This window comes from Malurus melanocephalus, unplaced genomic scaffold (genome assembly GCF_030028575.1).
Source record: "Malurus melanocephalus ecotype Western Australia unplaced genomic scaffold, MMel_1.1 scaffold_5, whole genome shotgun sequence".
In the NCBI taxonomy this organism is placed as follows: Eukaryota; Metazoa; Chordata; class Aves; order Passeriformes; family Maluridae; genus Malurus; species Malurus melanocephalus.
Genome location: NW_026623237.1, coordinates 5097299 through 5109722, shown reverse-complemented (window position 1 = coordinate 5109722; position 12424 = coordinate 5097299). Strand labels below are relative to the sequence as shown.

The 12424-nt window shown below is 32.9% G+C and overlaps 1 protein-coding gene across 1 annotated transcript in view; it reads left to right on the top strand.

Moving 5' to 3' along the window:
• Positions 1 to 12424, top strand: part of KIF6 (kinesin family member 6) — a 147032-nt gene that overhangs the window by 44066 nt on the left and 90542 nt on the right. Inside the window, exons 9-10 of the mRNA XM_057370983.1 lie at positions 1535 to 1621; positions 3852 to 3955. Coding sequence (XP_057226966.1) covers positions 1535 to 1621; positions 3852 to 3955 — 191 coding nt within the window. The remainder of the gene's footprint in view (positions 1 to 1534; positions 1622 to 3851; positions 3956 to 12424) is intronic.

Here is a 12424-nt window from a genome sequence, read left to right as displayed (position 1 = left end):
AACAAAATGCCCTTTTTGCTCCCCAAAATCTGATATATCCAAATAATATGGATGCATAGTAAGCTATGTCCGAATAAGATAAACTGATGATAAATCAATTACTAATYATTAGAAAATGTCAGAATTAGGATRCTTGCATTAGACATTATCCATAGTTRTGTTAGGTTTGTGTGTTGTTTTTTCCATTGGATACACATTGCCTTCACAARCAATGCACAAGACAGAACTACCCCTCAGTATGAATTGAAGTTGTGTAATAAAAGCCACTTTCCTTAGGATCTAGAGTTTGTTGTAAAGAAAACAAGGAAACAGATTTCAGAGTAAGAAAGGGTGCTCATATGAAGATGACGGATTATTATCCTAGAGAACTAGWTTATATTCCTACCTCTACCAATGAGTTTGTACAGAGTTTCTTGGATCACTACACCACATTTTTTGTGCTAGTTTTGTGGAATGCTTGGACGAAGAGGTTGATTCTGAATTCTTGATATATTACTCAATATAGCTGTAACTGAAGCTGAGTGGAAGCTGTTTTGATGAACATACGAGCACAGAATGACAACAAAGGAATGCAATTTTTTGGTACTTTTGACTTCAGTTTCTTTTTGTTAAGTGTAATCATTCCACACACTTGCGGCAAAGAGGGTTAACTGATTCATTCTTGCAAARCCTTGAGGTGCTGGGATGATAAACATGTTAGAAAAATTATYAGGAAAATAGATGTCTAACTTGATTAYCATTTTGATGGTATAGAATAAACAAATTGTAAGCYAAAATATTGAACATTGAGAACTGAATTGATTAGATACTCATTAATTTAACATATGCTTCACACTGAACAGGACAAAGAGATCTAGTGGAAATGTATATACAGGTACTGTACATATAACTGTACTTAATATATTTATAGAACTTAAAATTACATTGGCTGATCATTGCACAGGAACAGCAGATTCCTGCTTCTCCCCAGCTCTTCTGACAGTTTTTTATCTGGCATTTCAGTTTCCCTGTATGCCTCCTAGTGCCAATTCTCCCTAATTGTTTCTCAATTGTCCTGGACTTCTACTCTTCTTGTCTTCATCTCTTTTCCCAGTTGTTTTTTTTTTTTCTTTTGTAAAATTATCCAGTCCCGTTTTCACAAAAAAATATAAAAACTTTTAGTTAGTTTTCTCTTTTTCTCATAATTCAAAAGTTATTACCTTCTGAGTAGCATGGCTTTGTTTATCCTGTAGTGCCTGTAAGCTGGGGACTTACCTGAAACACAGCTGGTCAATGGATKAAGTGGGATTAACTGATCCATAAAATATAGGATTTAATAGTTTTATATGACCTTGWCATTAATATGCTAACCTAATTTCCCTTGAATATTGTTACTTTGGAATATGAAATGACAGAATATTTCTGTAAAACACTAAAAAAAAAAAATAGAAACACAGTTTAATGGCTTCATTAGCAGTCTGGTCTACTTACCTGGTGCAAAGATAACTGAAATTCTCTCCTCTCTTTTTTTTTTTTTTTCAAATTCTTCTTCCAGGAATCTATATCAACCTGCAGATTTGCACAGCGAGTTGCTCTTATTAAGAATGAAGCAGTTCTTAATGAAGAAATTGACCCCAGATTGGTGAGAGTTGTCTGGGGACAGGGGAAAGAAGACTGCTTGGTTTAAATTTTATTAATCAATAGCAGTCAAATTGATGTTGAAGATATTATATTGAAACATCCCATTAAAATTTTCAYGTGCAAGCTCCATTTTTCTTTCTATAAAACAACTACCACTTTGATTTTTTTCCCTTTGGRCACCATTATAATTAAATGGAGTTTTATCAAATCTCTGAAGTTTTTCTCAGCTCCTAAAGCATCGGAGGAGAAAGTCACTTTGATTATATCCTAGTGATTTTTTTCAGAGTGATAGTTTCTAAATAGTAGTCCCAGATAATTATATAATTCTAAATCTTTAAAAATTCTACTARGATTACTRGTCACTWGATGAAGGCACACTGCTGCRCTGAAACAATTTKTRTTTTAAAAGGCTAAGAAATATACTGATACTGAGTCCTTCCTGAAATGTATTCAAGGAACATTTCAGCTAGGAAGAAAGATTTCCGTGAAGTTACCATTAGGGAAAAAAAATAAAGGAGACAGAAATAGGATTTCCAGAATCTGCAGAATGCTGGATTATATAACATAAGAAGCATTTGTCTAAATCTCAGGGTTTCTATAGCTAATGATCCATTGTTACTTGATGGCAATTAGCATATTTCAGTCACTGTTAATAATTGTGCTTTTATTTGTCTCTTGTGCTTGAAGTTCAAAGGGAATGGAATATCCTTGTCAAATTTTCAGCTGGTTTTATTTTTTTTTCCCAAGCAATTACTAATAGCAACAGCATCACAGATTTAAAAAAAAATAAAAAGGCAAAAAAATAAACCCAATAGGCATTGAACAATTTATTTCTGTCTTGCTGTTCTCTTTTTTCTTTTCTACATAGCCTTTCTAGTAGAAAATCATGCAAAACATTTCTCCCATGGCCACAGAAATCTTTGATTGAGGTAAAACACATTYAGGCTCCTGAACATTTACTACATCCTGTGGAGCTATACTCCAACAGTTTGGTATGTCTCGCTCTGCAGGATTATTTAGCAAGTAAAGCAAAAGTGGACTTGTGAGAGTTAGAAAACCATCCCCTCTTGTGGAAAAGGCAGGGGAACACARGTACCTTAAGTTTATATGGCCCTGTGCTCACTGTGGAATTTGTTGCCCATCTTAAGTGTATTCCCAGGAATTATGCAACCTTATTTTTCAGTCAAGTGCTGTATTTAAGATTTTTTCATAAAGATTGACCACAATATTGGCAGCAATTGTTTYGCCATTTATTTGTAATTTATAAATTGCAATATGAATGCATTTATTTGCATTTTTAAATTGCTTGAAAATTATTGGCAAGGCACAATTTATTGTCTGTCATCTGTGAGTTGAGCAAATACTTTATAAAGGGAGTTCACAATACCTCTTGGTGAATCTGAGTTAAGTCTGATTGTTGTGTGAACTTTATTCTTCATAATGGAGATCTCCTGACTTTTTATCTAAGAAGATGAACTTGGACCTGTTGTACTTTTAAGTGACTTGTCTTTGAACTTCTCTCACTCGTGGCCAAAGAATGTATTTTATCATTTTATACAGACATTTATTCCTAAAGTATAGATCCAACAATGACTGCTTAGAATTTTCAAGTCTAGGTCAGTTCTCCCTGTAATATTCTCACATTACTATTCATTAATGCAATTTAATTATGTTGCTTTATGCTATCAGTTTGTTGCTAGCAACTGATGCATCCTACTGGTATGCTATAATTCTAATAACAGCAAAATGTCRCATGAAAAAGAAGAAAAGTTAAGATTAAAATTAAGACAGCATTTTGAAACTTGTGTTCTTATAACGGAAGGTAAAAAAACCACATTTGTTGTGTAGTTGCCCTTTCTCTAATGCCCTTTCTCAGTTCTTAAATGTGTTTTCATTATTAAGAGACGAAACTAGTAAGAAAAACTCTTTATATGTCAAATTGTAWTTCTCTTTTGCAAAAAATCTTTTGAACTCTTCCCATACAGCCATGTGTTCTAACACAAAAATTTACTGAATTTGGAAAACTTTTCCTGGGTTTATAAACGGAAAAAGAAAAAAAAAAGGTGCTTGGTGTATTTAAGCCATTTTGACAGGTTTTTTTTTGTTTAAAAAAAGAGAAAACTAAACTATAATATTTACCTAAACTCAATCTTCTACTGCAAAAATCATAAACTAGTTATTAATTTATAAGTGATGCTTGGTTTATGCCTTTTGGTTTATGCTGTTTGTAGATGATTATCCAGCTGAAAAAGGAGATCCAGGATTTGAAGGATGAGTTGGCACTGGTGACTGGCAAGCAAAGAACWTCAGAGCTTTCTCAAGAAGAGCTACTTCAGTAATGGCTTACATTGTTTCTTTTTCTTCTTTTATTATTATACTTTTCATCAGTTTCTTTATTAACATAAATATTTAAATTAATCTCAGAGTTTTAACTTCCTTGAGTGAATAATACAGTGAAGTTAGGTGCCAGTATGGAATGGCAGATTTCCATGAAAAGCTCTATGAGGCTGCTGGCTGTGTTTTTGCAGCCTCAGCAYTGAGGAAGTGAAGTAAATGCAAAGGATGGGAATGCCTGTCCAATGCCAGGCAAAAAGAAGTGTTGTATAATAGAGCAGAATGAAAAATAGTCACTCTCAAAACTGTGTATGCAATCTGAGTAGAGTTCAAGAAATATTCTTGTGTTGAGAAGTGTCCTGGTGCAGTGTTAGTTTGACATAAACCAAAAGAAATCTCACAGTCCTGATCCACAATTAATCAACATCTTAAAAGCCAATTTTTTTTTTTAACTGAATCTGCTATTAAAAACACAGTATTAATTCACGCGAGTATTGTAACATTCTGCAACTTTGGTAACAGATCAGTACAGCATGTAAGAACTTTCTACAGGTAATGTCTTTATTTAGATCTAAATGTTCACTAGAACTGAATTCAACTTCCAGGCTTGATAAATTGATTCTGTAGGGTAGACCTATTTAATCTCTGTACCCCATCTCTATAAAGAAAGTAAAAAGTTCCTAATTTTCTTTTATTAATACATTAACAGTAACCAAATTGCAGCTGTGAGAATTTTTAGCCTTTAATTTCTCTTGGGACTGGTCCAGAAGACAACTACCAGTGCTAGCAATTTCCCCTGACACATAGGAGAGTCTGGGGATGTGAGGTCAAGCTGCTACCTTGAACCTTGAGTTTCTCATGCAGATTCTCATCATTCATCRTTTACATCAGCAGTTACCAATATATTTTCCTTACCAGAAATGTTCCTGCRCTTCCTACTGAGTTAATATGTATTTATCATCTGCCCAAACATATGAGAGTCAAATGCACAAATAACATTACAGAGTAGGAATAGATGAGATCAAGACTAGCCATGGAAAGAAAAGTACCTTTCTTTTTCATTATATGCAGAATTAAATGCCCTTATTAGTTAGTTTCTTTTTATCCTGACAGAAGGGTAAAAAGAAGCCCTTCTTCTTACCCTTCAGAAGATGACTGACCTTTGGTGACTTTATTAAGACATACTTAAATAATCTATATATTCATTTCAATAAGTGCTTTCCTAATATTATTGTAAAAACCTGTCACATGCATTTTCCACTGTGGTCTTTTTGCTGCTTACTTCGTGTAGAGAAACTGGGATTTTGGAAATAAGACCACACTCAGGAATTTTATATCCTAAGATTTTTGCCTGACTTTTTGCCAGGGAAATGGCAGTCTTATAAATAGGAATCAGTTAATGGCTGATTAAATGTTTCACTATAAATATACAAAGGAAAACTAGGAATATACTATCTGCATACAGTTGCAATATAGCATACATCTGGGAGGCCTGATTTCAGAGTGTAAAAAGTGTACTAGTTGTATCATTTTTTACTTTTTATCTATATAGCTTAATATATAGTGGATTACACAGTCAGAAAAGGTTTTTTTCTGCGAGCATAACATGAAATTTTGCATCTCATTACTCTGGAAAGTGGCAGAGTAGAGACTTTAATGAGTTTCTATATGTTCTAAGTCACATAATGAGAAATAACTTTCAAGCACCTCAGCTGCATTAGTTCAATGCAAAATTTTAAGGTTTCTGGATTTATCATTTATTTGTATTTACTCAGGCTCATGTAGCACATGTGTTCATTTGTTTCAAAAATTAATTGTTTCTTGGAGCAAATGTTGTGAAATTAAAATACAGAACAGCAATTAAGTACTGCTGACTAGGATGTAATAATTTTGCTGAGGATCAATTATAAACAGGAAGAGTCTCAAACAATTAACCTCATCAATTATCAATGCCATATAATGGTATTTGCCAGGGATAATTTTTTTAATATGATTTAAAGTGGAAAAAAAAATAAAAAGTATGKACAGGATTTTTTCAAACACAAAAGCAAAGAGTGCTAGAGAATAACTTATGTACAAGAGTCAGACTGGCCTGTTAGTACCCTAGGCTGCAGTTGGAATGCTGAAAGTTAAGTCAAACTTTTCTAAAACAGTTCAAGGGGAGGAAAATATCAAATGTCAGGGTTTATGAGTTTTGCATTTGTATGTGTTCATGCAAACAGAAAGCTCACAGATAAACAACTGATGTCTCTCACACACCCAATGAAAATATAATTAAATGATAGTATAAAAAGCCACTACTTCAATGAAAATATCTTTCTGTGGTTTTGAACATTTATTCTTTTCGGGCTTGCTTTCATATGGCAATAACATTTGTGACCATGCTGATTTACATGTCTGAGCGTTAGGTCCATAAATATTCTGTGTTTATGACCATCAGCACACAGCATCTAAGAGTTCTGTCTCCAGTTAGAGTGTATCAGTACATAATACAGCAAATCTTCATGGCAGTTCTGTTTATTGGGACTGGCCATTTGAGTTTGGAGCTACTCATTATCTGGAGAGTTAAAGTACATATACTTTAATGTACACATTAAAGAATAAATATACAAGTGAGTAGTCCAAACACAAGTATTGACCTGGATGATGGCTGATAAAATAATGATTGACTATTACCGAGAAATACCTATATTGGGACTTTCATTTAGTTTTGCATGTGTAATGAAAGCTAAATAATATTATTTATCAGGAGCCATACACATCAGTTTGTTATGACAGGCAGAAGAGGAAAACATCCATGGTATAGGTGATAACACAACGTACTGTGTTAGGCTTTATTTCAAGTGGCCACCCAAGAATGGTTCTATGGTTCTTAAGGGACTTTTATTGTAGGGGGTGGTGGTGGTTATTATTTATTATTATTATTATTATTACTACTATTACTATTACTATTACTATTACTATTACTATTACTATTACTATTACTATTACTATTACTATTACTATTACTATTATTATTGTATTGCTTTTTAAAGATATTACACAGGAAGTTCTAATTAAGGTCATTATGGGTTTCAAATCCTAGTTAGAGATTTTTTCTTAGGATGCCTTCTGTTTAAACTTCAATAAACTGTGTCTCAACACGTATTTATAAATATCTATATAAATAATTCAAGTTTATAGAGTTCTTTTCCAAATTCTTAGACTTTGACAAAAGTCTTAGTCTTATTGTGACTAATTTTATTGCAAATAATTGTCTGATAAGGAGAAGCATTACAAAGTATAGTCTTGTAAAAAATGGATGTGTTTTAATTCTTTTTTTTTTTTTTTCTGAATCATACATATTTTAACAGAGATCACAGCAAAATTAATCTGCTGAAAGTATTCTAAGCTTGGTTTGTTTTTTTTTTACTCTTTGATGCTGAGCATAGATGGTCAAAGGCACAAAACCTGTCAGTGAAAACTCCATGCACTGAGTACGTATTAATTTTCTGCCCCACACAACTCTGTGTCAGGCACTTTTTAGTAGAAGACAAATGCCAAAATGAGACTAAGTCCAGTGGTGCATGTGTAGTTCCAATATTTTTTTACTCTAACAAAATGCTTATGGTATTGCAAAGGGTTTTTTTCTCCCTACATATGTTGCAGGAATTAAATATTACTGATTGCTTGGGAAATAAGTATTAATAATATGTGAAAAGTATATTTTCTCTGTTTCTTGACTTACAAAGTAAAGAAATGCCCAATGTTTCTTGGAATAGTGAGCTTCATTACGCTTGTTTACATTCAGATCCTTCCAAATTAAATTGGTGGGCTGCTCAATACAGTTGAAATTGCTAAATATTTGAAGGTAGTATATGAATATATATATTTTTTTCTCCTCATTCTTCACTGTTTTTTTCTTCAGTTAAATCAAAGCATTCTCTTCAGGGATTTTTTTTTTTTTTCATTCATTTAATCGTAGGAAAAAATCTATCAAATAAGCTTTCCTTATAAACACTGCAATGTTACATTGCCATTCACTAACTTTAAAAAAAAAAAGAAAACAAATGCTCTTGACTTTTCTTGTGAATGGTAAATTATAATATGACACAACTTATCAGTCATGTGACTAAAGCTCCAGCTGTCTGGAGTTCAGAATTCTGTGTTAAATGGTGAGAATTTGCATTACTATGTCATATTTTTGACTTTATTATTTTGTTCTCATAAATGTTAAATGTAAAGGAATTCTTCCCCTGTCATTTTGTTTATCTAAAAAGCAGAGCATAAAAAATTCAGCTAGACTACATAAGTGGTTCAGAATGTATTTCATAACATGCTTCCAAATCTGAATTGCTTGCTTTGGATGTTACCTTCTACTTCCTCAGCTGTAAGGGCTGATCTAAATATTTCTTTGAGCTGGAGAATTAGTTTCTTATTTAAGGGAAAGAAAAAAATAGAAAAAGAGGTTCTTTGAACTATTTAAAAAAAAATAGAAAATAACATCATACATCGCAAATACAATGACATTGTACCCTTTCAGGCTTCTACATTGTGCTTTAGAATAGAATTAAATTACCTTTTTTTTTTTTTTTTTGTGAATTGTGTGCCAAAAGTAAAATCGAGAGTCCTTTTTGTTTGAATCATTTGGGATTTTTTTTTTTTTTAATAATATAAATGACTGCACTAGCAATTTACAGTGTGTGCCCAGAAAGTCAGGATTTCAATTCAAGGTCCTGTGTTCCAGAGCACCCACGCTTCCAGAGCCTTTGCCAGTTGGAAATGTCTAAGAACAGGACCGGAAGTACTGGCTTAGCACTTAAATTTATTAATAACTTTACCTTATTTCTTTCAAATACATATGTTATTACAGACACTTCTATTTTTTACTGCAACAGTCATATATTGTTCATCTTACTCAAGTCCTGGAGATCTCATTACTTCTGTCTTTCATTTTTCTGTTTCAACATTGTGACATCTGYATGCTATCATAGTATTAACAATATTGCACTGTTGTACAATATAGAGCTTTAACAGTTACTCAGAATTAAGCTGTTGAACAAATGGCTTTCTCTACAAAGTGGAGCAAATGTTTTTATTTGCTGATATCAGTGTTCAATTTTCTTTGCAAGTTGGAAAAAATAAAAGCATATCAYGTTGCCTTTTGTCAACACAACTTTGCAGACAGTAGATCTGTGTAGAAGTGAGCAGATTGACAGACATGAGCTGTGTTGGCAATATTCAAGAGAAAAGAAGCTAATTTAGCTACAAAGTAGTCTTAAAATGTCTTACATTAACTGCTTGCTTAGATGCCTGATTTAGAATGTTATTAAATCAATGTCTTTTGGTAGAGGACATTTTTTTCATTTACATATGATGAAATCTTTAGCTACAGCATAGAAAGCTCAGATTCCTAATGCAGCTACCTGAGCTAAATGCTTATAGTGTAAATACTTTYCTGTAATCCTGCTTTTTATCCCGAGGCCACTAAATATAGGAAAAATATCTCATTTAAATTGATGACCTTTTTCTTTTAAACTATTGAGAGATAATAAGCTGCAAAGTTCTTTTCAATGGACAGCAAGTTAATTTCAGCATGGGGATGGGAGGGAGGTAGACAATGTACTGTATTCTGTTTTCTAGTGTGCAAAATTATACTTGTCMCCTAATGTCATATAGTTTCAAGAATAATAGTGAAATATGGTGTAACTCATATTATTGAGGTGCATGGAGAAAACTTAACATAGCTTCAGTTGATTATTTAGATGTTTTAAAAAAAAATTGGAGCCAAGTTTCAAATATATATGACCAAAAATTGATCAYAGAAGCTTTTTGAATCTCACTGAAATTCATTGAACATTCAGTCAGCTGAATTCTTCTGAAACTGCCACTATAAACTTGTTTGCATCTTTTGGCACTTAAAATACTTTTTGAAAATCTTTTTCTTTTGAGCTTATACAYCTAATTAATAAGCTGTAAGTGATACTTTACATAATTTTTTTCAAAACTACTCTTGTTTTCTAAACTCTAGTAATATCTTAGTGTTCATCCACATGGTGTTCATCCACATGAGTACTTTTGGCTTCTTTGAACACTTGTTATGCCTGTCCTATATCCTTTCATTTTATTTCAAGTTCTTCCTACCTTACAGATAATAAGATTTTTTAAATGTTGATAAACTAAAGGTTAATTTTCTCTTGCTACTTTTAGATATACTTCAGTGATTAGAACATAACTACTGTTACAGCCAAAAGTATTAGCTGSCAGTGAGTAGCATTCCTTTATGTACACAATTTTGTGTTGTTTTTATAAAGTGCTGTTGAAGAAGGAAATCTACTCAGCAAGCTACTTGACATGTTTCTTCTCTGCAAAAAAATTTAAAAAATAAATAAAAAAAAAAGAGTGCATATGTAGAACTACAGGCAGTAGGCACCCTTTTCCCTTCTAAGCCAGTCTTGGTCTTTTTATTGTCCAGTCCAAACCACCCCTTTTCTTACTGATACAAAGGTTTAGAGCTGTGTGCATTTCATCATTGAAATGAATTATTTTCAACTGCGTAGAAACTCATCTTACATCTGTTTGCCACATGGTAGCYGTCTAATTCAGAAGAATCCCCTGTAATATGTAGTTGTTATAGTACTGTATAGATATTTTGAAAAAGTGTAAAAAATCTTCTGGACTGTAGAAATGCAGGAGTCTCAAGGACTTCCTGCTCTTATTTCCCTGTTCTAAGACTGCAGCAAATCGATGCAGCCTACACCAGGGCTGTGATAATAAAACTACTCTATGAAATATCTAGTGAAGGAATTGTACAAAGGTTTATGTAACTGGTTCCACTATTTAGTTACCTTAATTATTATTATTTCACCCTGGATTTAGCACATTTTTATGAAATAGAGGTTAAGCAGTTATTCCTGGATACAGAATACAGCATTATCCTCCTTACATGTCAATTATGCTGTCATGTGCACTACCTGTCAGTAATGTATAACAGCTCTTCTCAGGGCAAGCTGGATGTATTCTGTGCACTTTAATCTTCTGTCATTCAATTGGCAACAATGCCTGGAAATATCTTCCCTTTTATCTCCTATCTTCCATAGCATTATTCATAAAATCCACTACTTAGAATCTCCATGGTCTTCCCATACCAGTGCATACTTGAAGCTAACTTAGGTTCAAGTTAGCTATTCTTACATGTAATACTCATTCTGCTTCAACTATCACGTGGTTTTTAGATCAATGGATTCATAAAATTTGTAGAGATATGATGTTCCTATTTAAATATCATTTTAAAAATCATTATTAAACTTAATTTTCAAAAGTAATATATTTCAAAAATACTGTTATCAAATGAGTAGTAATAGGAATGGTATGTTACCAATATGAAAAAAGGAATGTGTTACCAATAGGAAAACTATTGCAAAGTCAAGTTAAACAAATTTCTTCAATTAAAACAGCAACACTGATTACCACAAGTGCTTCAGTAGCTGCCTTGTTAGCAGCCTTGCTAACAGTTGTTTTTCAGAAACTTGGATTTTTGCTTGTKACAGAGTTCACAGCTGACACACAAAATTAATTGTTCTTTAAGTGAACTTAATTTTGATACATAACATACAATGTCAGTGATCAGAGGTTAAAAGACAAGCTCTCCCAGAAATGAATCATGGCACATAAAGCAAGGTCAAARCAAGTACTTCCAAATCAGTGTTTTGAGACTCTGCATCCTTTAAGTTATTGAGAGCTCCACACTTTGAAAACATACTCTTAGTTGGCTGGGAGTGCTTTTCTGATGTACTTCAGCTGTTTAATTTATGTCCTGGTTCATCCAAACAAACGACTGATTCAGAAGCAGATTGAAAAAAAAAATATAGGTGTGTGTTATTTAATGAATGGGTAGAAGTGAAGAAGCACAGTGCTCATTTAATCATTCTGCAGTTGTGCTATCAGAAGAATTGCATGGAATCTGAAGTAATGTGGATAGAAGGGTTTTGTGATTTATGCGTGGGCTAAACAGTAAGCAGTCTCCATTAAAGAGGAATTTGTGAAGGGTGGAAAGCAACAGAAAAGAAATAAAGTTGATAATGTAAAAGCTGTCTCTAAGCTGCAGTACAGTGTGTGTTTGCATTATTTACAAAAATAATGTATATATATGAAGAGGGAAACTCTATACCAAGAACTTGGGCCTGATTTACAGTCACTAATGAAAGAGCACTGTTAGTTTAACACGTTTTCCATCCCAACTGTTTATGACTGTTCTACTGTGAGTTTTCTTCCAAGCATAAGCATAAGGACTTGTGCTTGACACAGCTTGAGGTTTCACATTCTGGTATTCAAACTTGCCTGGATCAGCACTCTAATACCTTCCTTTTTGTACCATGTTAATATATAAAAGGCCACTATCAAAATTAGTTTTATGTTGTAAGTCTTAATACTGTTCACTTGACTTAAAAAAACTTCTGTGCGTGTGTAATCTTTTGCTTGTTTGGGGATT